The 25,786-nt window shown below is 43.4% G+C and overlaps 1 protein-coding gene across 4 annotated transcripts in view; it reads right to left on the bottom strand.

The window, feature by feature from the left end:
* Nucleotides 1-25,786, bottom strand: part of LOC143961947 (CD209 antigen-like protein C) — a 321,050-nt gene that overhangs the window by 250,516 nt on the left and 44,748 nt on the right. For 2 of the 4 annotated variants that reach the window (XM_077471285.1, XM_077471286.1), the window contains exons 3-5: nucleotides 19,731-19,841; nucleotides 14,115-14,156; nucleotides 10,367-10,408 (exon numbers count right to left, since the gene is read on the bottom strand). The exons of 1 other annotated variant lie outside the window; for it this stretch is intronic. In XM_077471285.1, the coding sequence (XP_077327411.1) occupies nucleotides 10,367-10,408; nucleotides 14,115-14,156; nucleotides 19,731-19,841 (195 nt within the window). The remainder of the gene's footprint in view (nucleotides 1-10,366; nucleotides 10,409-14,114; nucleotides 14,157-19,730; nucleotides 19,842-25,786) is intronic. One more of the 4 variants, XM_077471289.1, reaches the window with a different exon arrangement.

Here is a 25,786-nt window from a genome sequence, read left to right as displayed (position 1 = left end):
TAATTGTAATTTTTGATGCAATGCTTTGCAGCAGGGCTCATTCCTGCACACCAAATAGAGTATATGGGAGAGGTTGCAGTGTTGTGCAAGCAGCAAGCAGTGCCTAAGGCCCAATTTTTCAGCCTCCGTTTAACAGGGGCATGTAATTACAATTCTTGATATAAAATTTCACAGCAGGGCCCGTTCCTGCGCCCACCGAGAGTAACTGTGAGGAATTATAATGTTGTGGCACCAGCACCACCACCACAACCACCAAAGGCCCAGTTTTTCTACCACTGCTCAATAATGGCATGTAATTACAATTCTTGATATAATCGTTCACAGCAGGGAGCTCCAGCACCCCCCAAGAGTCACTTTGAGGGCTTACAGTGTTTTGGCAACACCAACACCTTAGGGCCCCATTTCTGCAGAGCATATAGGGCAGGCCCTTACTTTCAAACATCCAACTTACAAACGTCTCCTACTTGCAAACGGAAGGAGACAACAGGAAGTGAGATGAAAAAAGACGGAGGGCCAAAAAAATTATACAGGGGTGATAACCCTTCCCATGTTTTCCAAAAAGCTTAAAAATAGATTTTTTGACTGGAGCTACACTTTTAAAATGTACCAGTTCAAAATTAAAAACAGATTCTACTGAGCACAACAAACCTACACAGTCCCTGTCTTGTTTACACCGCCTGTATACTGCTGTTCTGAGTATATAGGGCCTGGGGGCCCCACGCCTTTCCTTTTTTTTATTTGGGTACAGGGTTTCCCTTAATATCCGTACAAGACACAAAGGGGCTGGTAATGGGCAGGGGGGGCTACCCATGCCATTTTTCTCAATGATTTTCATCCATATTGACGGAACCAGATATTACATTAAAACCGCAAGCAGTTTTAAATGACTTTTTTTTCCGTTAAATGTCATTTTGTGCAGGGACTGTTCTAAACACGAGAAACACGTGCCACTTCACAAGCATACTATAGACACCCCCCAGGCATGATATTTAAAGGAATATTTCACTTTTTTTTTCACTTTAATCATCATTAAAATCAGTGCTCCCGAAAAAACGTCCGTTTTTAAAAACAATTTTGGCATTGACCCATGTCCCCTGGGGCAGGAGCAAGGCCCCCAAACCCTTTTTAGGACAATATCTTGCATATTAGCCATTAAAATTAGCACTTTTTATTTCGAACGTTCGAGTCCCATAGACTCCAATGGGGTTCTAAAATTCGCACAAATTTTCGGTCAGTTCGAAAGTTCTGGTGCAAACCGAACCGGGGGGTGTTCGGCTCATCCCTAGTCTTCAACAATATGGTGTCCAAAGCTGCAAATATGGGATACAAATTACTTGTTTTTCAGCAGCTCACCAAACAGGGCTCTAGAGATGATAAACTGGTTGGGTAAATGGGCGGGGGATATAAAGAGGGGGAGTGGGAGCACCAAGAGGTGAAGAGAAGAGGTGATGGATCAAAGCCAAGGTCTGTCTGATTGAGTCTGCCCTGTATCTGAGCAATGGAAGAGGTGAGGTCAGTGTGACAGCACCAACCAGGCCACACAGAATCTATGGGGGAGTCACTGTGGTCACCAGAGTCCCACCTTCACATCATCCCCTTTACATCAAACTCTATGGGATGCCCCTCTACAGTGCAAGGGGGAACTCTGAGGATCCTTATGTAAAGGGGAACTCTGATGCAAAGAGGAATGTTACGGACATAAGGGGAAACTCTTATGTGTTTGATATAACTGTGAACAGTTAAGTAACTTGATTTTCTATGTCTGAGAACCTCCCTTCCCTTAGAGCGATGAAGACATTAAATGTTTCTGTTAAATTTAACAATAAATAACAGGTAACAGTAAGCATTAGCAGGTGAAGGAACCTACCTGTTCTATTGTAATGGGCAAACTGGAGCACAATTTTGGCAACTGAGATCAGTTTTGCCATCCCCACAGCTTCGTCATTGCCACCTTAACCAACACAAAGGAGTGCAATGGATGGAGAAGAAGAAATACAACTTCAGTATTTGTTTACTGAATGCTCTGGACTTTACTCAGGATGAACAAAGGTCCATGGTGAAACCCCATGAATAAAGGTTCATAATGGGACCCTGTAAATAAAGGTTCATGGTTGGACCCCATAAATAAAGGTTCGTGGTGGGACCCTAAATAACGGTCTATGGTGGAACCCCCATAAATAAAGTTCCATAAAGGGATGTCTGACATAAGGGTTGATGGTGGGGCCCCAAATAATGGTCCAGGTTGGGATACCATAAATAAAAGTCTATGGATGGACCCTATAAATAAAGATCCTTGGTGAGACTCCATAAAAAAGGTCCATAGTGGGACCCCATAAATAAAGGTTCATGGAGGAAGACCATAAATAAAAGTCCTTGGTTCAACCTCATAAATAAAGGTTCACGGTGGGACCCCATAAATAAAGGTCCATGGATGGACACCATAAATAAAAATCATTGGTTGGACAGCAAAAAAAGGTCCATGGTGGGACCCCATAAATAAAGGTCCATGGATGGACCCCATAAAGATTTGTGGTGGAACCACATAAATAAAGGTCCACTGAGGGACCCCTTGCTACCTGGTTTTGGAGCACACATAGCATTAGCTCTGCATTAGACCAGGGAGTAAGAAGGAGGGTGGAGTTAGCTACCTTCTGGGCTTCTGTTTCATAGTTCAGGTACTATAGAGCTGTCAATTTAGGCTGTGCTTTACATTTATTTATTTATATATATATATATGTGTATTACATTCACATCATTCTCATCAGTCTCACAATCTATGGTCCCTAAGTCACATTCATACACATACTAGGGCCAATTTAGAGAAAAGCCTATTAAGCTACCAGCATTCTTTTGGAGTGTGTAAAGCCACGTACACACGTAGTGGTATGTCCGACGTACTTAGTCTGGCGGACTTACCGCCAGACTGTCTGTCGGACTTTCCGAACGGGCTACTTGCCCACACACGGCAGTTTTTCAGCGGACTAATACGGCGTACTAAGTCTGCCGTACTATCCGCCCTACTTTTGAAATGAACGGACTCGCCCACACACGCGGAGGAAAGTCCGCTCATTTCGAGCGCGTCTCCAGGTAGGCGGGGCCCGCGAAGGAGACGTCGCTGGCCCCGCCGCCTGGTATGGACTTAAAGGGAAACCCCAACGCCGAAAAAAATCGGTGTGGGGTTCCCCCCCAAGTCCACAACAGACTCTTGTCCGAGCACGCTACCCGGCCGGCCAGGAAAGGGGGGTGAGCGAGCGCCCCCCCCCCTCCTGAGCCATACCAGGCCGCGTGCCCTCAACATGGGGGGTGCCTTGAGGAAGCGGCCCCCCCACCCCAAAGCACCTTGTCCCCATGTTGATGAGGACAAGGGCCTCTTCCCGACAACCCTGGCCGTTGGTTGTCGGGGTCTGCGGGCGGGGGGCTTATCTGAATCCGGGAGCCTCCTTTAATGAGGGGGCCCCCGGATACCGGCACCCCACCCTATGTGAATGAGTATGGGGTACAATGTACCCCTACCCATTCACCTGTAAAATAAAGTACCAAAAAAAACACAACACACAAGATAAAATAATTTATTGCACAGCTCCGGGGGTCTTCCGTCTTCGGGGGTCTTCTCGCCGGACTCCTCCGCTATCTTCTTGTAGCTCTTTTACTAGCGGAGGAGCCCGGCATTCTTCTTCATTGCCGCGGCCTCTTCTGACTTCGGGGGTCTTGTCCCCCTCTTCGGTTCTTCTGCCGAGCCACCGCGCCTTCTTATAGCTCTTTTACAGGCGGTGGCCCGGTCTTCTGTCGCCGCCGCCTTCCGTTCTTCTTCTTCTTCTTCTTCTCCAGGAGATGTTGACTCAACGATCTCTCCGGCCGCAATGCCAGGGACGCGCTGCGCTGCCACTATTATAGGGACAAGGGGCGGTGTCACATGGGTTTATGTCACATGGGTTGGTGTCACATGGTGACCCCGCCCCCTTACGATGTCACAGTCCCGGAGGATGCTGGGACTGTCGCCATGTGACATCAGCCCATGTGACCAACCCATGTGACATCAACCCATGTGACACCGCTCCTTGTCCCTATATAAGTGGCAGCGCAGCGCGTCCCTGGCATTGCGGCCGGAGAGATCGTCGAGTCAACATCTCCTGGAGAAGAAGAATAAGAAGAACGGAAGGCGGCGGCGACGGCGGCGACAGAAGACCGGACCACCGCCTGTAAAATAGCTATAAGAAGGCGCGGTGGCCCGGCAGAAGAACCGAAGAGGGGGACAAGACCCCAAAGTCGGAAGAAGAGGCCGCGGCGACGAAGAAGAATGCCGGGCTCAAGAGCTACAAGAAGATAGCGGAGGAGTCCGGCGAGAAGATCCCCGAAGACGGAAGACCCCCGGAGCTGTGCAATAAATTATTTTATCTCGTGTGTTGTGTTTTTTTTGTACTTTATTTTACAGGTGAATGGGTAGGGGTACATTGTACCCCATACTCATTCACATAGGGTGGGGGGCCGGTATCCGGGGGCCCCCTTATTAAAGGGGGCTCCCGGATTCCGATAAGCCCCCCGCCCGCAGACCCCGACAACCAACGGCCAGGGTTGTCGGGAAGAGGCCCTTTTCCTCATCAACATGGGGACAAGGTGCTTTGGGGTGGGGGGGCCACGCGGCCCCCCTTCCCCAAGGCACCCCCCATGTTGAGGGCACGCGGCCTGGTATGGCTCAGGAGGGGAGGGGGGTGCTCGCTCGCCCCCCCCTTTCCTGGCCGGCCGGGTAGCGTGCTCGGACAAGGGTCTGTTGTGGACTTAGGAGGGACCCCCACACCGATTTTTTTCGGCGTTGGAGTTCCCCTTTAAGTCCATACCAGACGGCGCGGCCAGCGACGTATCCTTCGCGGGCCCCGCCTACCTGGAGACCCGCTCGAAATGAGCGGACTTTTCTCCGGGCGGGAAAAGTCCGCTCATTTCAAAAGTACGGCGGTCTGGCACACACACGGCCGGATTGTCCGCCGAAATGCGAGTCCGACGGGAAGATTGGAGTGCAACATGGCATTCTAAGTCCGCCGTACTTTCGGGTCAAAAAAGTAGGCCGGAGGCTACACACAGGGGGATTGTTTGGCGGACTTGAGTTTGCCGGACTTTTTCACCCGCTTGTTTGATCGTGTGCACGCGGCATTAGAAGTACCCAGAGGAAACCCAGGCAGGTAGTGCCATGGTTGGGATTCAAACCATTGACTGTAATTCTGCTAGGTGGAACCACTTAGCCACTCTGCTGCCCAATAAGGAACGCCGAATGCTTACCTTTATTTATAATCAATTTTATCTTGTTCAGATCATCTGTTATGTTGGTAACTGGAAAGAGAAAACACAAAGCTGAAGAGGCTGAACATTGTAACAACATTTCTCATCACTTCCTGTCTAATTAACAATGGTCACCAGGACAGATATACAGGGTGGAACTCCTCAAGTGGGGACACAGACCACAAATAAATAAACTCAGCGAGATTCTAATCCTTTTAATGCTTTCTATCCCAAAAAAAAAATGCTTTTAGCATTTCATACACTTTAATAGATTTCCTATAATTACCTGACTTCTGCAGATCAGATACATCCTGTGTCAATCCAGAATCTAAAAAAAATATATATAATAAAAAAATAAGTAAATATGAATCAGAAACATTGGACAACAAGACTCTCAACAGACAGGAAGGGTGATCAGACTACGCAGAAAACACATGACTGCTCAGAACAACAGTTGTTCAGAACACGACCAACATTAAAGCTTTACAATTGATTCAGAAAGTGACATTAGAAGGGTGAGTCACTTCTAACGATTTCAGTTGTGTATGTACAGTATATTTAAGCTTGAGCCATTGAGCTCTGTACAGAATACATTTTGTTTCCAAGAAAATAGATGAAGAGAGCTTAGAAAAAAAGGAAAAATGAGCAGAAAGAGAGAGATAATCATAATACCGTTTACAAGGCCTGCCTTGTGTATCTGCACTTGCCACTAATTTATCAATTGTATCAGCAATGCATGTGTGTTTTTTTTTTCTGGAGGGTGCAGGGTATTGGGACCTGCATTGATGGTGGAAGAGGTTCTCTGGCCTTTAACCACTTCCCAACAGTGAGAGGTTTCTCTACAAGAGAGCCCCTCACCAAGTCCCCGGTTGACTGGCTTTGGCCTAGGTAGACATTTGTGTGCCTTGCACCATGGAAAGTTAAGAGTTAGAGGTCCCTCTTTTTAAGCATGCTTGGGCATTTCTCCACCGTCTATGTATTTATTTGTGTGCTGCATTTTCACGGTTCACAGGAAAATTGCAGAGCTCTGTAAAACAAAAAACATATGCAGGATCTCCACTACCTCCTCCTCCACAGAATTATGTATGGAGGATCTCCTTCCACTACCTTCTCCTCCACAGAATTATGTATGCAGGATCTCCTTCCACTACCTCCTCCTCCACAGAATTATGTATGCAGGATCTCCTTCCACTACCTCCTCCTCTACAGAATTATGTATGCAGGGTCTCCTTCCACTACCTCCTCCTCCACAGAATTATGTATGGAGGATCTCCTTCCACTACCTCCTCCTCCACAGAATTATGTATGTAGGATCTCCTTCCACTACCTCCGCCTCCACAGAATTATGTATGCAGGATCTCCTTCCACTACCTCCTCCTCCACAGAATTATGTATGCAGGATCTCCTTCCACTACCTCCTCCTCCACAGAATTATGTATGGAGGATCTCCTTCCACTACCTCCTCCTCCACAGAATTATGTATGCAGGATCTCCTTCCACTACCTCCTCCTCCACAGAATTATGTATGGAGGATCTCCTTCTACTACCTCCTCCTCCACAGAATTATGTATGCAGGATCTCCTTCCACTACCTCCTCCTCCACAGATATATGTATGCAGGATCTCTATCCACTACCTCCTCCTCCACAGAATTATGTATGGAGGATCTCCTTCCACTACCTCCTCCTCCACATAATTATGTATGCAGGATCTCCTTCCACTACCTCCTCCTCCACAGAATTATGTATGCAGGATCTCCTTCCACTACCTCCTCCTCTACAGAATTATATATACAGGATCTCCTTCCACTACCTCCTCCTCCACAGAATTATGTATGCAGGATCTCCTTCCACTACCTCCTCCTCCACAGAATTATGTATGCAGGATCTCCTTCCACTACCTCCTCCTCCACAGAATTATGTCTGCAGGATCTCCTTCCACTACCTCCTCCTCTACAGAATTATATATACAGGACACTGGAGTTATGGCATCAACAAGAATATAATTAGGTTCTATTCCACGGAATACCTCACGAACATGTTAAGGCAGCCTCTGAGATGGGGGAAGTGGCAGAATCGATGATTTAGCAGAGAGCGACATTCTCCCCCGTGTTTTAAGGGATTAACATCCTACTCTTATATGTGCCCCCCGTGTGCATGCATGTTTTCCTTCTTTTTTTTTTTCTTCCTTTCTCTCTCTCCTTTTTCCCCTCCTCTGCCTCTGACCCTTTGTTTACCCCCTCCCCTCACCCCTCCCACGCTTAGTCATTCCTGAGAATTTGAAGACGTGCATCTCAACGTGTAAAATACGGAAACCAGATACAATACTGTATCAAGTACGTCTGAAGAATCCCAATGTGATAGTTTATCAGGAGTAGTATAAGAAGTGTATTTTGTACCCTGATGTCATTATTTACTCTTTACGTGTCACCATAATACTGGGCCTCTTTGAAAATCGCCTGGGGAAGGTACTCCAACTACGAAGAGAGATTAGATCCACCCTTATTCGAGTACCACCCATGATCTGGCTACGTCACACCTCCCAGGTAATTGTGGTTTAGATCTATTTTCTCGATTGTGCATGTAAGTGTTCATATGTTAACTCTGATAACTGTTCATGATATTTGCTGTTTTACAGCCATTGGATATGTGTTTCCGTAGGATATGATGGAATGTCCTTTACTTTCCTATGTGCTTCTGTTATTTCCCTTGTTTCTCCCAATAAAATGTTTTAAAAAAAAAAAAAAAGAATTATATATACAGGATCTCCTTCCACTACCTCCTCCTCCACAGATATATGTATGCAGGATCTCCTTCCACTACCTCCTCCTCCACAGAATTATGTATGCAGGATCTTCTTCCACTACCTCCTCCTCTACAGAATTATGTATGCAGGATCTTCTTCCACTACCTCCTCCTCCACAGAATTATGTATGCAGGATCTCCTTCCACTACCTCCTCCTCCACAGAATTATGTATGCAGGATCTCCTTCCACTACCTCCTCCTCCACAGAATTATGTATGCAGGATCTCCTTCCACTACCTCCTCCTCCACAGATATATGTATGCAGGATCTCCTTCCACTACCTCCTCCTCCACAGATATATGTATGCAGGATCTCCTTCCACTACCTCCTCCTCCACAGAATTATGTATGCAGGATCTTCTTCCACTACCTCCTCCTCCACAGAATTATGTATGCAGGATCTCCTTCCACTACCTCCTCCTCCACAGAATTACGTATGCAGGATCTCCTTCCTCTGCCTCCTCCTCCACAGAATTATGTATGCAGGATCTCCTTCCTCTACCTCCTCCACAGAATTATGTATGCAGGATCTCCTTCCACCACCTCCTCCTCCTCCGCAGAATTATGTATGGAGAATCTCCTTCCACTACCTCCTCCTCCACAGAATTATGTATGCAGGATCGCCTTCCACTACCTCCTCCTCCACAGAATTATGTATGCAGGATCTCAATACACTACCTCCTCCTCCACAGAATTACGTATGCAGGATCTCCTTCCTCTACCTCCTCCTCCACAGAATTACGCATGCAGGATCTCCTTCCTCTACCTCCTCCTCCACAGAATTACGTATGCAGGATCTCCTTCCTCTGCCTCCTCCTCCACAGAAGTATGTATGCAGGATCTCCTTCCTCTACCTCCTCCTCCACAGAATTATGTATGCAGGATCTCCTTCCACCACCTCCTCCTCCTCCGCAGAATTATGTATGCAGGATCTCCTTCCACTACCTCCTCCTCCACAGAATTATGTATGCAGGATCTCCTTCCACTACCTCCTCCTCCACAGAATTACGTATGCAGGATCTCCTTCCTCTACCTCCTCCTCCACAGAATTACACATGCAGGATCTCCTTCCTCTACCTCCTCCTCCACAGAATTGCGTATGCAGGATCTCCTTCCTCTACCTCCTCCTCCACAGAATTATGTATGCAGGATCTTCTTCCACTACCTCCTCCTCCACAGAATTATGTATGCAGGATCTCCTTCCACTACCTCCTCCTCCACAGAATTACGTATGCAGGATCTCCTTCCTCTGCCTCCTCCTCCACAGAATTATGTATGCAGGATCTCCTTCCTCTACCTCCTCCACAGAATTATGTCTGCAGGATCTCCTTCCACCACCTCCTCCTCCTCCGCAGAATTATGTATGGAGAATCTCCTTCCACTACCTCCTCCTCCACAGAATTATGTATGCAGGATCTCCTTCCACTACCTCCTCCTCCACAGAATTATGTATGCAGGATCTCCTTACACTACCTCCTCCTCCACAGAATTACGTATGCAGGATCTCCTTCCTCTGCCTCCTCCTCCACAGAAGTATGTATGCAGGATCTCCTTCCTCTACCTCCTCCTCCACAGAATTATGTATGCAGGATCTCCTTCCACCACCTCCTCCTCCTCCGCAGAATTATGTATGCAGGATCTCCTTCCACTACCTCCTCCTCCACAGAATTATGTATGCAGGATCTCCTTCCACTACCTCCTCCTCCACAGAATTACGTATGCAGGATCTCCTTCCTCTACCTCCTCCTCCACAGAATTACACATGCAGGATCTCCTTCCTCTACCTCCTCCTCCACAGAATTGCGTATGCAGGATCTCCTTCCTCTACCTCCTCCTCCACAGAATTATGTATGCAGGATCTCCTTCCACTACCTCCTCCTCCACAGAGTTATGTTTGCAGGATCTCCTTCCACTACCTCCTCCCCCACAGAATTATGTATGCAGGATCTCCTTCCACTACCTCCTGCTCCACAGAATTATGTATGCAGGATCTCCTTCCACTACCTCCTCCTCCACAGAATTATGTATGCAGGATCTCCTTCCACTACCTCCTCCTCCACAGAATTATTTATGGAGGATCTCCTTCCACTACCTCCTCCTCCACAGAGTTATGTATGCAGGATCTCCTTCCACTACCTCCTCCTCCACAGAATTACGTATGCAGGATCTCCTTCCACTACCTCCTCCTTCACAAAATTATGTATGCAGGATCTCCTTCTGATTTGTATTCTTGTATCCAAAAAAAAAAAGATTTTAGCTTTTCATACAATTTAATAGATTTCCTATAATTACCTGATTTTTGCAGATCAGACACATCCTTTGTCAATCCAGAATCTAAAAAAAAAATATAATAAAAAAAAAAAAGTAAATATAAATCAGAAACAGAGAAAACTCCACAGTAGGGATGAGCCGAACACCCCCCGGTTCGGTTCGCACCAGAACTTTCGAACGGACCCCAAATTTGTACGAACTTTAGAACCCCATTGAAGTCTATGGGACTCGAACGTTCAAAATTAAAAGTGCTAATTTTAATGGCTAATATGCAAGATATTGTCCTAAAAAGGGTTTGGGGACCTGGCTCCTGCCCCAGGGGACATGGGTCAATGCCTAAAATGTTTTTAAAAATGGCCGTTTTGGCGGGAGCACTGATTTTAATGACGATTAAAGTGAAAAAAAAAAAAGTTAAATATTCCTTTAAATATGGTGCCTGGGGGTGTCTGTAGTATGCCTGTGAAGTGCCACGTGTTTCCCGTGTTTAGAACAGTCCCTGCACAAAATGACATTAAATTGAAATAACACCATTTAAAACTGCTTGCGGTTTTAATGTTATATCTGGTTCCTGCAATATGGTTGAAAATCATTGAGAAACATGGCATGGGTAGCCATCCCTGCCCATTATCAGCCCCTTTGGGTCTTGTACGCATATTAAAGGAAACCCCGTACCCATATTAAAAAAAAGGAAATACATGTGGCCCCCAGGCCCTATATACTCAGAACAGCAGTATACAGGCGGTGCAAACAAGACAGGGTCTCTGTAGGTTTGTTGTGTTAAGTTGAATCTGTTTGTTATTTTCAACTGGTACATTTTTAAAGTGTAGCTCCAGTCAAAAAATCTATTTTTAAGCTTTTTGGAAAACATAGGGAAGGGTTATCACCCCTGTATAATTTGTTTTGTCGTCCATCTTTTTTCATCTCACTTGCTGTTGTCTCCTTCCGTTTGCAAGTAGGAGATGTTTGTAAGTTGGATGTTTGAAAGTAGGGGCCTGCCCTATATGATCTGCAGAAATGGCGGAACAAGGTTTTGGTTTTGCCACAACATTGTAAGCCCTCAAATTGACTCTTGGTGGGCGCTAGAGCGCCTTGCTGTGAACGATTATATCAAGAATTGTAATTACATGCCATTGTTGAACAGTGGAAGAAAAATTTACCTTTGGTGGTTGTGGTGCTGGTGCCACAACACTATAAGTCCTCACAGTTACTCTGGGTGGGCACAGGAAAACCGTATACTGCGGTCAGGGCACGCAGATAACAACCACTACAGAAGAGCAAGATCGAAAATCGGCCGATAACGATCGGTGTATACTGTGTTGAAGGTACACAGAACACCCACTAACTGCTTCAGACGCCAACACACTACACAAATCCACCGCGCTGGCGGCTTTATATAGTGTGGGGCATGTACTACACAGCCTGAGCTATGATTGGCCACAGGCATCCTGCCTGTGGCCAATCATGGCTCTCCTCGCTCCTAGCGCTGTGATTGGCCAAGCATGCGGGGTCACAGTGCATGCTTGGCCAGCATGCTTGGCCAATCATGAGCCAGCAATGCACTGCGATGATGCAGTGCATTGTGGGTCGTGAGCGCCACACGAATTTGGCGCGAACGGCCCATAATGTTCGACTCGAACACGAAGCTCATCCCTACTCCACAGGAAGGGTGACCAGGCTACGCAGAAAACATGTGACTGCTCAGAACAACAGTTGTTCAGAACACGACCCACATTAAAACTTCAAATTGATTCAGAAAGTGACATTAGAAGGGTGAGTCACTTCCCTAACAATTTCAGTTGTGTATGTACAGTATATTTAAGCTTGAGCTATTGAGCTCTGTACAGAATACATTTTGTTTACAAGAAAATAGATAAAGAGAGCTTAGAAAAACAAGAAAAGGGAGGAGGAGGAGAGAGAGAGAATCTTAATACTGGCTAAAAGGCCTGCCTTGTGTATCTGCATGTTGCACAAAATTATCAAAGGTATTAGCACTGCATGTGTGTTATTTTTTTGTTTGTTTTCTATGCACAGCGATGGAGGGTGCAGGGTATGGGAACCTACATTGATGTGGGAGAAGTTCTCTATCCTTTAACCACTTCCCAACAGTGAGGCATCTCTCTACAGGAGAGCCCCTCACCAAGTACCTGGTAGACTGGCTTTGGCCTAGGCAGACTTTTGTGTGTCTTGCACCCTGTGGAGTTAAAAGTTAGAGGTCCCTCTTTTTTTGCAGGCTTGGACATTTCTCCACCATCTATGTATTTATTTGTGTGCTGCAATTTCACAGTTCACAGGAAAATTTCAGAGCTCTGCAAAAAATAAAAAAACATATGCATTCTCCTTCTACTTCCTCCTCCTCCACAGAATTATGTATGCAGGATCTCCTTCTACTTCCTCCTCCACAGAATTATGTATGCAGGATCTCCTTCTACTTCCTCCTCCACAGAATTATGTATGCAGGATCTCCTTCCACTACCTCCTCCCCCACAGAATTATGTATGCAGGGTATCCTTCCACTACCTCCTCCTCCACAGAATTATATATGGAGGATCTCCTTCTACTACCTCCTCCTCCACAGAATTATGTATGCAGGGTATCCTTCCACTACCTCCTCCTCCACAGAATTATATATGGAGGATCTCCTTCCACTTCCTCCTCCTCCACAGAATTATGTATGCAGGGTATCCTTCCACTACCTCCTCCTCCACAGAATTATATATTTGAATGTTCTCCTTCTACTACCTCCTCCTCCACAGAATTATGTATGCAGGATCTCCTTCCACTACCTCCTCCTCTACAGAATTATGTATGAGGGATCTCCTTCCACCACCTCCTCCTCCACAGAATTATGTATGGAGGATCTCCTTCCACTACCTCCTCCTCCACACAATTATGTATGCAGGATCTCCTTCCACTACCTCCTCCTCCACAGAATTATGTATGCAGGATCTCCTTCCACTACCTCCTCCTCCACAGAATTATGTATGGAGGATCTCCTTCCACTACCTCCTCCTCCACAGAATTATATATGCAGGATCTCCTTCCACTACCTCCTCCTCCACAGAATTATGTATGGAGGATCTCCTTCCACTACCTCCTCCTCCACAGAATTATGTATGCAGGATCTCCTACCACTACCTCCTCCTCCACAGAATTATGTATGCAGGATCTCCTTCCACTACCTCCTCCTCCACAGAATTATGTATGGAGGATCTCCTTCCACTACCTCCTCCCACACAGAATTTAATCTTTTTTACTTTTAGGCCTTATGCACTGGACTGCATTAGACATTTTGGTAAGTCTCCTAGACTCCTCTTGGCGGCAGAAGAGTTTTGTAAACTCGCATGACAAGTGTAGGCACATTTAGGCACCTCAAGCTTTGGCCATTGATTAATTTCAATAGCCGGAAAATAATTTTTTCTGCCCATTAAAATAAATTAATGGTCAAGCTCTAAATGCCTAGTGCTTAGGCATGTTTAAACTTTTTGGCATGCATTTACATCAAGCATTTTTTCCTTCATAACTCCGCTACTCGTGGACATGCTGGCAGCAGTGGGGGTTTTTTTTCTGCCTTTAAAAGCCCCTACCTCTAAACTTTTGTAAACTCCTGTGTGTGCATTAACACATAGGCTATCATTGAGGGGTATTTAGAGGCTGTAAAAAATACCAAACGCCCCCTGGGAGCAGCAGAAAAATGTCCAGTGTGCGCGAGGCCTTACTAAACTTCATCAGAAGAACGAATTACAGAAGAAACTCTGAATGTTATACTCACTGCTATTTTTCAGATGTGACATTTCTTCTTTTATACTTTTGTCTGAAAAGGAAAAGGAAAATCGTATCAGTGAGTTTTCTCGATGTTTAGTACCCACATCTGCAAATGTTCTTTTAAAAACTTTAAGGTATATTGAGGAGATTGCATGAAAGTTGTCTGGGTATTTTTGATGTCCACTGTGGGTATTGTAAGTCGTAGACATGAGCGTTTCATTTCATTACGAATAACATTTCAGATGAAACTTTCATTTGGAGATTCGGACGAATCCACATTTCCAAATCACAATATAGTAACACTGTAGAAAACCTGCATCAATTGCATTGGGGGACGCCTCCTTGGACTTTTTGAGTGGCAGAATAAAGAATATATATAAGGTCGACATAAAGGAAAAAAGGCAAAATAGTGCCAACTTTATTAATATATAAAGGTAGAAAAGGTGTATATATCATACAAACATGCTCAACTAAAATAAGTTGTAACAATACATCAATGAATTAGCATATAAGACATCATAGAATAACCCAAACTTGTAGTTCTAAAATGCCACCCAAGCCAGATGAGGTCAGCAGATTAGATGTTTGACCATGTACCTGACTAGGGATGAGCCCGGTGTTCGATTCGAACCCATGTTCGAATCGAACATCGACCGTTCGTCCGTCGAAAACAGAACTTTGTGAGCCGTTCGCATTTTTTTCCTTCACAAATGTCATTTTGTGCAGGGACTGTTCTAAACATGGGAAACACATGCCACTTCACAGGCATACCATAGACACCCCCCAGGTACGATATTTAAAGTAATATTTCACATTTTTTCTCACTTTATGCATCATTAAAATGACTGCTCCAGAAAAAACGTCAGTTTTTAAAACCTCTTTTTGCATTGATACATGTCCCCTGGGCAGGTCCCGGGTCCCCAAACCCTTTTTAGGACAATAACATGCATATTGGCCGCTATAATTAGCACTTTAGATTTCAAACGTTCGCGTCCATTGTAATTAATAGGGTTCTAATGTTCGTGCGAACTTTCGGTCCGTTCGCAGATTCTGGTGTGAACCGAACGGGGGGTGTTCGGCTCATCCCTATACCTGACATGTTTCAGAAATTATTGAAATTTAATCTAATATGTAAGTACTTTTGGTTCTGTAAATGTTTTACAACAGATTGCTTGATGTTGTTTCATATATTAAAATGCCATCACTATTAAACCTTTATATTTATGTTACAGATAAGAAAATAACAACCCAATTTTGCTTTATAATAAACCACCCCTGAGGAAGGAAAATGTACAACAATGCAATCATTTCCGAAACATGTCGGGTACATGGTGGAACATATAATCTGCTGACCTCATCTGGTTTGGGTGGCATTTTAGAACAACAAGTTTGGGTTATTCTATGATGTATTATATGCTAATTCATTGATGTATTGTTACAACTTATTTTAGATGAGCATGTTTGCATGATATATACACTTTTTCTACCTTTATATATTAATAAAGTTGGCACTATTGTGCCTTTTACTTAACTTTGATCTTACATATATTCTTTATTCTGCCACTCAAAAAGTCCAAGTGGGCATTCCCCAATGCAATTGATGCAGGTTTTCTACAATGCTATTTAGGAGGAAGTCAGCAGTATAATTAACACAACATTCAATTCTCAACAATCTATTTTACTTACAATATAGTAACACAATTCAAGGAATCCATAATACATTAATATCTGTCAGGGCTGGTTTAGCCCTTCCTTCTCTGGGCTGGCCACTCAGCTGTCAGCTAATTGCCAGCTCTCTTCTCTCTCCACAATTATCAGCTGTTCTCAATGATGCATGTCTGACCTGCCTATTTAAAGCCTTCCAGCTCACGTCTCCTCTGCCTTCGCGTTGGTCAGATCACAAGGAACCATCTCCTGCTGTTTGTTTCAAGACTGGCTTGCTGACATCCCTCCTGGCTCCTTATCCTGCTTGCAGTTGCTCTCCTTGGATCCCTGACTTCAGGCCTGGCTGATTACCCGATCTGGTTACTGGACTCTGGCTATGCTTTGACTACGCTTTTTCTAAGTACCTTTTATTTTTAATAAACAAGTGTGATTTAATTGTTCTTCGGTCTCAGTCTGAGTCATGCTTTCTGACAATAACAAAACACATTATCCAAATTTGAATTTGAAAATTAATCAGAATTTGAAATGGAAACTAATTGCAATAAATACAGTAAGGTGTAAAAGTGAAGAACTGGATCCTCAAGGGGGAGATTGGGATTGATGTTTCCTGTAGAGAGAAATGAGATGGATACATTCGCTCGGGGCAACTGTTTCCCTGGGTTTGAATTAGGCTACTTCATTTAAGCCCTATTTACCTGTATAATGTAATTTTTCTGATTGTTATTTGTTATACTGTCTGTTACATCCATTGCCAGTGTAATATGACTAGAAGATGTGACATCTGGACATACAGAGACGATGTTGGGGTTTGTGTGTTTCTTTTTCCTTCCCACCACTGATGTTAGTGTGTTCATTCCCGAGTAGTTGCAAGCCCTCTATTCCACGCAATACTGTTGGGATTGGTTTTGTCATCCACTTCCTCCCCAGGTATTGTGTCCCCAGGTGATTGTGTGGCTTCACGCCTCCCTCCTTGCTTCTGCATCGGTGGGCAGGAGGGCTTGACGTCACATCCTGACTTCACCTGACTTCACATTTTTGGGACTTACACTGGGTATCCAGCGTACGTGCTTTAACGATAGTGCGATTGCGTTTGCGCATGCATGGATTTCTTCACGCGTGCGCAATGCGCTTTTTCCCCTGCGGGGGTGCATAGCATGATGACTTATCTCGTGTGCGTCGCCCCATTTGCTTTTTGTTCCTTCAGCCATGCCATTATGGTGGTAGTTTGTCCAACGCCATTGTTTCAGCATGAGCCCCTTGGCAGTTTCCCATCAATGTGACTTTGCAGAGGTGGGGACTGACCCTTACTTGGACTATTTAACCAGGCGCACCCCACAGCCAGCCACCTTCCCTGTGAGGTTGGACCTGGTGGTGTTGTTCTGGATCTCTATTGGTCTGAATGCTTTCAGGGTAACTACCTATGTCCATATCTTTTGTCTTTTCTTCACTTAGGATGCACATTTTTGTAGAATATCGTGTAGCATGTTGTTATACTTTTTTCTGGAATAGCATTTAATGGGCTTTTCGACTTTTTGTGTTTTTTTTTATTTATTTACTTTTATGGGTCTTGCTGGCCCTGAAGGTCTGATGTTCTGTCTTTTTTCACTTTTTGACTTATAGGTGGTCTGTTTATTCCTTCACTTTCGGTTTTAAAGATAACTCATTCCTTTTATTCACCTCTATCACTTTAATTTATCACTCCATATATTGTAAGCTAAGCTACAGTAGCACTTATTCACATTATGCTTACTCCTTGGGCACATGTATGCACTATAAATGTTTATTCCAATATCACCTAATGCTCCTAGACACCCTCCCCTTTGTTTCTTTTGCACATTGGTTTTATTGTAATGATGCTGGGTGGTTGATATACTGCTTTCTTAGATTGGTTTCTTCCATGTTGGTAATCTGTTGCGGCTGGTGCTCAATAATTTTGGGGATGGCGGCAAATCATCTTAAACCCCCCCCCCCCCCTTTGGCAGGAGACAAGGCCACTCCAGGAAACAGACATGAATGCATGGAACACCACCCGTACAGGAGACGGACGGCCTCCTTGCCTTAGGGTGAGCCATCCCTGGAGTCACAGTGGAGGCTGGTGGGCTTGGTCGGTCTTCCCCTGCTTCTCCTCAGGCCGTGCGTCTCCTCCCTCTTCCTCCTCCCTCTTGGCCAATAAGATTGCTTCTCCTTTCGGCCTATGGGGATGACCTGCTTCTTGTTCGGCTGAGAGGAGAATCAGTGTTACAATAGAGAATATTCATTCGCTATTGTCACAAAACTGTGTGGGCTTTGGGCGCAGTGCCACCCTTTTTTGAAGCCTATTAGAGCCTCCCACCCCCATTGGAATCCATGCATCCAACGCCCTGCATGTAGATTAGGGGCGGATGCATGGATAGGGGGCGGCACCCATGCACCCCTAATGGACGGGCTGCCACTGGTGAAAATTATGGCTGTTTTAGTTCCCACTGCCTGAGCACTCTCCATAGTGCCCTTCGTTGTCATCACAGTGGCCTGCACTGTAGTATATGGAAAGACAGAGGGCCATAAGAGCCCAGAGGTAAGGAGTGCCCAGAGGATTCCCTTCCCTTCACAATGCCCGTGTTGAACCACGTGAACCAGTGGGCGACTCAGCCCAGCCAACACACTGATCCACACCCATAAGCATTGCTTATCTCATACAACTTGTTTAACAATTGTACATGTGTGGAGGTTTACCAACTTAATCAAGCCAATGCGTAAGTCGTTTTTCTTTTTTTATTTGTTTTTTTTTTTGCATCAGTGTTAGTTCCCTGTTCTCAACCCCCCCCCCGCTCTTATTTTTTACAATAACATATCTATTATTTTTAGATATTTATCTGTACCTCTCCTGAGGAAGCGAGTCAATATCTCACGAAATGCGTAGAGAGAACTAGTACAGAGTATTTATTGCATCGGAAGTTCAACACAATATGTTACTTACTCAATGATGGCTATGCATGTGCATTTATATTTGGAAACTACAGTGTGTATGAGAATTTGGTTTTAAATGTTTGCTATACTTGGTTTTTGTAATAACATTTCTTGTATATTTTACATGTTTAGCTGTCCCATGGCTGTCCCATGGGCAATGGTCTTGTTGTGTATGTATTATTTGGGACTGAGACATGCCCATGCCCTACACATGACAGCTCATTCTCTGTATAAAAGTGAAATAAGATTCCTTCAGAACGCTAAATAGCACAGAATAGAATAAAATAAAACTGAATAGAATAGATTAGAATTAAAAAAGAATAGAATGGAAGATAAAATAATAGAATAATAAAATAGACTACAAGATATTAGAATAGACAATAATAGATGAGACTATGATAGAATAGAAAATAATATTTAGACTAATGACCAATGACTGATGCTCAAGGACCTGATAACATCATAACCCCAAATCACAATGATGCTGCCCTGTCACTAATCCCATCAGATATAAGCTTCCAGGTCAGTTTCTGAATGCAAACCAACCGGTCATTGACCAAATATAGTCAAGACCATATTTGGTCATCCGGGAACCCCTTTGGCTTGTTTTCAGTGGTAAATGATCCAGTGAGGTTTCTAGGTGTCATTTAGTGGGGGACAGCAATGCCACCAATAAATGAATGACAAAGCTTTTGCCACATTGCTCAATCGTTTTCCAAACAGGTTGGGATTGGGACAAATGCATGGCAAACCCAAAGAACATCCCTACTCATTTGTGTCCCCTGGTTCCTCTTCTATTACTTTCCCTTGGTGCTGCCCTTTCCAGCCTTTCCACCCAAGGTGATGACCCCCAAGAACCATGATGGTAAATACATCCTTGCCTGTCTGCTGTGGAACAAAACCGTATGTTTAATGCAATCATCTGATAATAATTGTTCCCTCTCTGTTTTTTTCTTTTGTAGATACAATAACAAAGTGAACGAAAATTGATAAATAGTATAGAGATACTCACAATAAATGAAGAAGAAACTGGTGAGGATGACCAAAGCAATGAAGGCCAAAGTTAGGAGGACCCCCAGGGTCAGTGTTGCCCGGTACTCTGTACTCCTGGCAGCCGGAATCTCTACAGACAGAGAAGATAGTGAATAATCCTGCGTGTATCAGCCGGTATAATTTTCCAGAATTCTTATCTCACATAAAGACATTTTTTATTCATCCTGAACTATCTGTGTGATCCACCTCAACATACAAACCTGTAATAGTAGGTGATAATAGGTGTGATATTGGGGGTTGTATAGCTCAGTGGTAGATGTGTTACAGTGGGCCCACGTGATTCAGGAAGTCTGTTTTAGGGCTTGTTGGCCCACTTTTATTTATAAAAAATTGAAAAGCTCACAAATCAGTGGCCCGCGCAGGGGATTTTCATCAACACAACAGATAATGAGAATACTAAGCCATCTAGCTCACTCTTTAACATCTCCACTGCTCTTTCGAAGATCCTACAGATCCAGCTCTCCTGGGCCTCTTTGCTTTCCTGGCCCTCTAGGCTCTCCTGGTCCTCTGCTCTTCTGGCCCTCTGGGCTCTCCTTACCCTCTGGGCTCTTCTGGCCCTCTGGGCGCTCCTTACCCTCTGGGCTCTTCTGGCCCTCTGGGCACTCCTTACCCTCTGGGCTCTTATGGCCCTCTGGGCTCCCCTGGCTCAATCTGTCTTTTAGTTGGAGCACCCAGCTAAATGAGCCCACTCCCTGGACTCTCAATAGAGGGTCTCCAGGCATCCCGGGTTCTCACTCCTCAGAGACTCACAGACTTCCTCAGTCCTCTGGACTCGTCTAGTAGCCTCAGCTCTCCCTAGACTATCATTATAAGAGCTGTGAGCCTCTGGATACATACCCTGCTAGAGATGTGCACTTTGAAAATGTTTTATTTTGTTTCGTTTAGGATTTGTTAGTGTAGCGTGGGTATCCTTGCCTACTAAATTATATTAGCATTTATAATGAAAGTCTATGGACGTTCCTATGGTTTAGTGTTTAGCGCCATCTAGCAGCCAAACACTGATAGTCGACTTGAATGATTCTTGCTTTTACAAAGCATTGAACTATTTACAGGAAGTGACTGTTATTTACATTGGAGAGTTTACCTTTTTACCCAGGATGCCAGGTGACCTACCCATGGACACCCTCTCTGACAGTGCATGCTGGGTGCTTGGGAATGCATGGCCTGAATGTGAGGACTTGTGAGTAGGCCTCCTGGAGGAAGGGGCCTACAGTCCTTGCGGAGATCAACCTCACTCGATTGTATGAAGGACCTGATGGTGCCAGTGACACAGTGACCGGATTGGAGAGATCCTGAGACACTCGTTTGAGAATCGGAAGACTGGGTCAACCTATCGGAACGGAACGGAGTGATGGAGGCGGCTAACATAGAAGCAAGCTGTAAACACTTGACCAGAGCTACCATAGAGAGCTTCGGATCCAGTTGGTGAGCAGGTTGAGGTCCACAGTTTATTTACTCTTACAACTAGTCAGACTTATATACAGGCCTCGCTGGGATCCATAGTCCTACGGAGGAGGAGTATAGCAACTGACACTAGGCAGGCATAAGGCCTATCTGCTATTGCATCTCAAGCCTTGTATCATAGTTACAGAAGCAACACCAGGTTCACCTTTAACTTAACTTTAATTACTTTTCTTCTTGGATTAAAAATTACAAGAAATTAACATAGCTAGCAGAAGACAAGAAGACTAAAAGACTGAGTACTTTTAATGAGATCTCACAAATAGCTAGACAAGTAGGGGGAGCGCATATATACATATATATATATATATATATATATATATATATATATATATATATATATATATATATAGGGCCTTGCAAAAGTATTTGGCCCCCTTGAACTTTTCAACCTTTTGCCACATTTCAGGCTTCAAACATAAAGATATAAATGTTTTATTATTTGTGAAGAATCACCAACAAGTGGGACACAATTGTGAAGTGGAACAAAATCTATTGGATTTTTGAAACTTTTTTAACTAATAAAAAAATGAAAAGTGGGGCGTGCAAAATTATTCGGCCCCCTTGCGTTAATACTTTGCAGAGCCACCTTTTGCTGCGATTACAGCTGCTTGGGGTATGTCTCTATCAGTTTTGCACATCGAGAGACTGAAATTCTTGCCCATTCTTCCTTGCAAAACAGCTCGAGCTCAGTGAGGTTGGATGGAGAGTGTTTGTGAACAGCAGTTTTCAGCTCTTTCCACAGATTCTCGATTGGATTCAGGTCTGGACTTTGACTTGGCCATTCTAACACCTGGATACGTTTATTTGTGAATCATTCCTTTGTAGATTTTGCTGTATGTTTGGGATCATTGTCTTGTTGGAAGATAAATCTCCGTCCCAGTTTCAGGTCTTTTGCAGACTCCAACAGGTTTTCATCCAGAATGGTCCTGGATTTGGCTGCATCCATCTTTCCCTCAATTTTAACCATCTTCCCTGTCCCTGCTGAAGAAAAGCAGGCCCAAACCATGATGCTGCCACCACCATGTTTGACAGTGGGGATGGTGTGTTGAGGGTGATGAGCTGGGTTGCTTTTACGCCAAACATATCGTTTTGCATGGTGGGCAAAAAGTTGGATTTTGGTTTCACCTGACCAGAGCACCTTCTTCCACATGTTTGGTGTGTCTCCCAGGTGGCTTGTGTCAAACTTTAGACAAGACTTTTTATGGATATCTTTGAGAAATGGCTTTCTTCTTGCCACTCTTCCATAAAGGGCAGATTTGTGCAGTGTACGACTGATTGTTGTCCTATGGACAGACTCTCCCACCTCAGCTGTAGTTCTCTGCAGTTCATCCAGAGTGATCATGGGCCTCTTGGCTGCATCTCTGATCAGTCTTCTCCTTGTCTGAGCTGAAAGTTTAGAGGGATGGCCAGGTCTTGGTAGATTTGCAGTGGTCTGATACTCCTTCCATTTCAAAATGATCGCTTGCACAGTGCTCCTTGGGATGTTTAAAGCTTGGGAAATCTTTTTGTATCCAAATCCGGCTTTAAACTTCTCCACAACAGTATTATGGACCTGCCTGGTGTGTTCCTTGGTCTTCATGATGCTCTCTGCGCTTTCAACAGAACTCTGAGACTATCACAGAGCAGGTGCATTTATACAGAGACTTGATTACACACAGGTGGATTCTATTTATCGCCATCAGTCATTTAGGACAACATTGGATCATTCAGAGATCCTCACTGAACTTCTGGAGTGAGTTTGCTGCACTGAAAGTAAAGGGGCCGAATAATTTTGCACGCACCACTTTTCAGTTTTTTATTTGCTAAAGAAGTTTAAAATATCCAATAGATTTCGTTCCACGTCACAATTGTGTCCCACTTGTTGGTGATTCTTCACAAAAAAATTTTAATTTTATATCTTTATGTTTGAAGCCTGAAATGTGGCAAAAGGTTGAAAAGTTCAAGGGAGCCGAACACTTTCACAAGGCACTATATATATTGTTTATAATTGTTTTATCAAAATTCATTGTTCTGTCATTCTATGTTGGGATGACAGCACAATTATTGTAATCACCTGTTTGCCAATATATACAGTAAAATATACTTTGGTTAAGTACCCCGTTGTGTGGAGTATTGTTTTCTCCCAGCAGGTGGAGCCAGTGGATCCCGAGGTGACAATACAGGTATATTGTGTTATATTATATTGTACTGTATTGTATTGCACCACAGTGTCAAGAGGACTGAGTCAAGTTAGTGGGGTTCATTAGCAGACTGCAGGCCCAAATAAAACCAGAAGCTCCTTCGGGGGTTAGTGCTACATTAGTTAAATTAAAAATTTTGTACGCTGATCCGTTTTCAGATTTTTTTTGGTTTATTTGGATTCAGTTAGTATATTTGTTATTTTATTTTTTTTATGTTTGAATTTTGGAAGATGGCTGTTTGTGTTCTAGTTTTTTCCATTGTAATTTATTCTATTTATTCTAATATTTTCTATTCTGTTCTATTCTACCTGTATTCAGTTTGAATCAATTTGATTTCGGAAGACGTCTATTTTCATTTTATTTTATTCTATTCTATTTCTTTCAATTCAATTTTTTTTTCTATTCTTTTCAATAAAGCAGCCTAAGTAGGAATCATCATCTTATTTCACTTTTATATTCTATATTTATATTAAATTCAAATTCATTTACAAATCAAATTCAAATTAATTTTCGAATTTCATTTTAAAATTTGAAGTGGACATAAACTGGGCAAGTACCGGGGTAAGAAACCCCCCTAATACCTACAAAGGCGAACTATAATGGCCATAAAATGGAGACATACTTAAAATTATAACAAAGTATTATTATATAGATTCTTACAGAGATACAAGGAAAAAAAGAAGGGGGCGCCTCTGGGTGTAGATTTTTTTAAAAAGCAGTTTATTCACAATTAATTCTAAAAGCAGAGAGATTTTGCACTCACATTTTCCATAATAGAAGTAAGCATGTAGAATAAGAGGGGTCATCTGATTCATTCCGTCAATCTTATTCCGGTCCGCAAGTGTCCTGTTATCCTCTCCTGGCATTACCACTGGTTAGTTGTTCAAAATAAGCCGGCTCGGTGGACGCACGGGATGTTATTCCAAAACGAGTCTTGGTTTGCTGTGACACGCGGGTCGCGGAATTATGACGTCACGGCAGGCGACGCGTTTCCTGAGCGTTCGGGTCCAGGTGGGAGGACGACCGCGCTCTTTCATCAGGCCAATCGGATAGGAGGAGAGAGGCAGAGATTTAAATAGAGGAAGTTAAGGCAGGGGGCGTGGCTGATCGGAGAGTGGGGCGAGGCTTTGAGGTTAGAGTACTACTGAAGTGCATACAGATAGAAGGGGGGCGTGGATGGAGAAAAAAAAGGGGAGGAGACTATGGGGGTTGGTAATCGAGTGGAGGAGGAGATAGCAGTGCTGTAGATGGAAGTGAAAAGAGCAGACAGACGGGGACTGATGAACGGGAGAGGGGCAAAAATGATTTGAAACATATGGGCAGGAATAATGAGGGGAATATGTGTATATATAAACATATTATTATTAAAATATATGGGTAAATTATATATATATATATATATATATATATATATATATATATATATATATATATATATATATATATATATATATACACTACATACTAACTGCAAGAGTAAGTCGTGTATGAAAAGGAGAAAGTTGGGGGGAAAAAAAAGGACTGATGATAATGGGGAAGTGGTTGAAAATAGCAAATAAGGAAGCAGCATAAATACATTAAGATATGTAAACGAGGAAATTAAAAATAATAAAAAAAAATATAAAAAAAATGAATGAATGAGAATAAAAGTACAGGGGAAAAGAATACAGGGGAAAAAAAAATAAAAGAAATAATAATGTAAATATGTAGATATAAATGTACATAAAAAAACATAAAAGAATGTATAGATTGTGTCACCCATGGCATATATATATAAAAAATATATATATAGTTGTTATAAAAATAATATCTCTGGATTAAGAGGGACGAATAAAAAACGGGGAAGGGGGGGAGCGAAATATATATATAGTAGTACTAAAGAGATACTATGGAGACTGGGAGGGAGAGGCTTGTATATAGTGAAATTTTATGTGAAAGGAAAAAGAAAGAAACAAAAGAAAAAAGAAGAAAACGAGAAAATGGGAATGGAGAAAAGAAAGAAGCAAATGACGAGGGGAAGGGGCGGGGGGGGGGGGGGGGGGAAATGACGCCATTCCCATTTTCTCATTTTCTTTTTTCTTTTGTTTCTTTCTTTTTCCTTTCACATAAAATTTCACTATATACAAGCCTCTCCCTCCCAGTCTCCATAGTATCTCTTTAGTACTACTATATATATATTTCGCGCCCCCCCCCCCCCCCCATTTTTTATTCGTTCCTCTTAATCCAGAGATATAATTTTTATAACAACTATATATTTTTTTTTATATATATATATATATATATATATATATATATATATATATATATATATGCCATGGGTGGCACAATCTATACATTCTTTTATGTTTTTTTATGTACATTTATATCTACA

Source organism: Lithobates pipiens, unplaced genomic scaffold (genome assembly GCF_037356315.1).
Source record: "Lithobates pipiens isolate NorthernLeopardFrog02 unplaced genomic scaffold, aLitPip1_a1.2 Scaffold_8, whole genome shotgun sequence".
NCBI lineage: Eukaryota > Metazoa > Chordata > Amphibia > Anura > Ranidae > Lithobates > Lithobates pipiens.
Note: the sequence above shows the minus strand (reverse complement) of the source record. Positions and strands in the feature narration are given on the sequence as shown.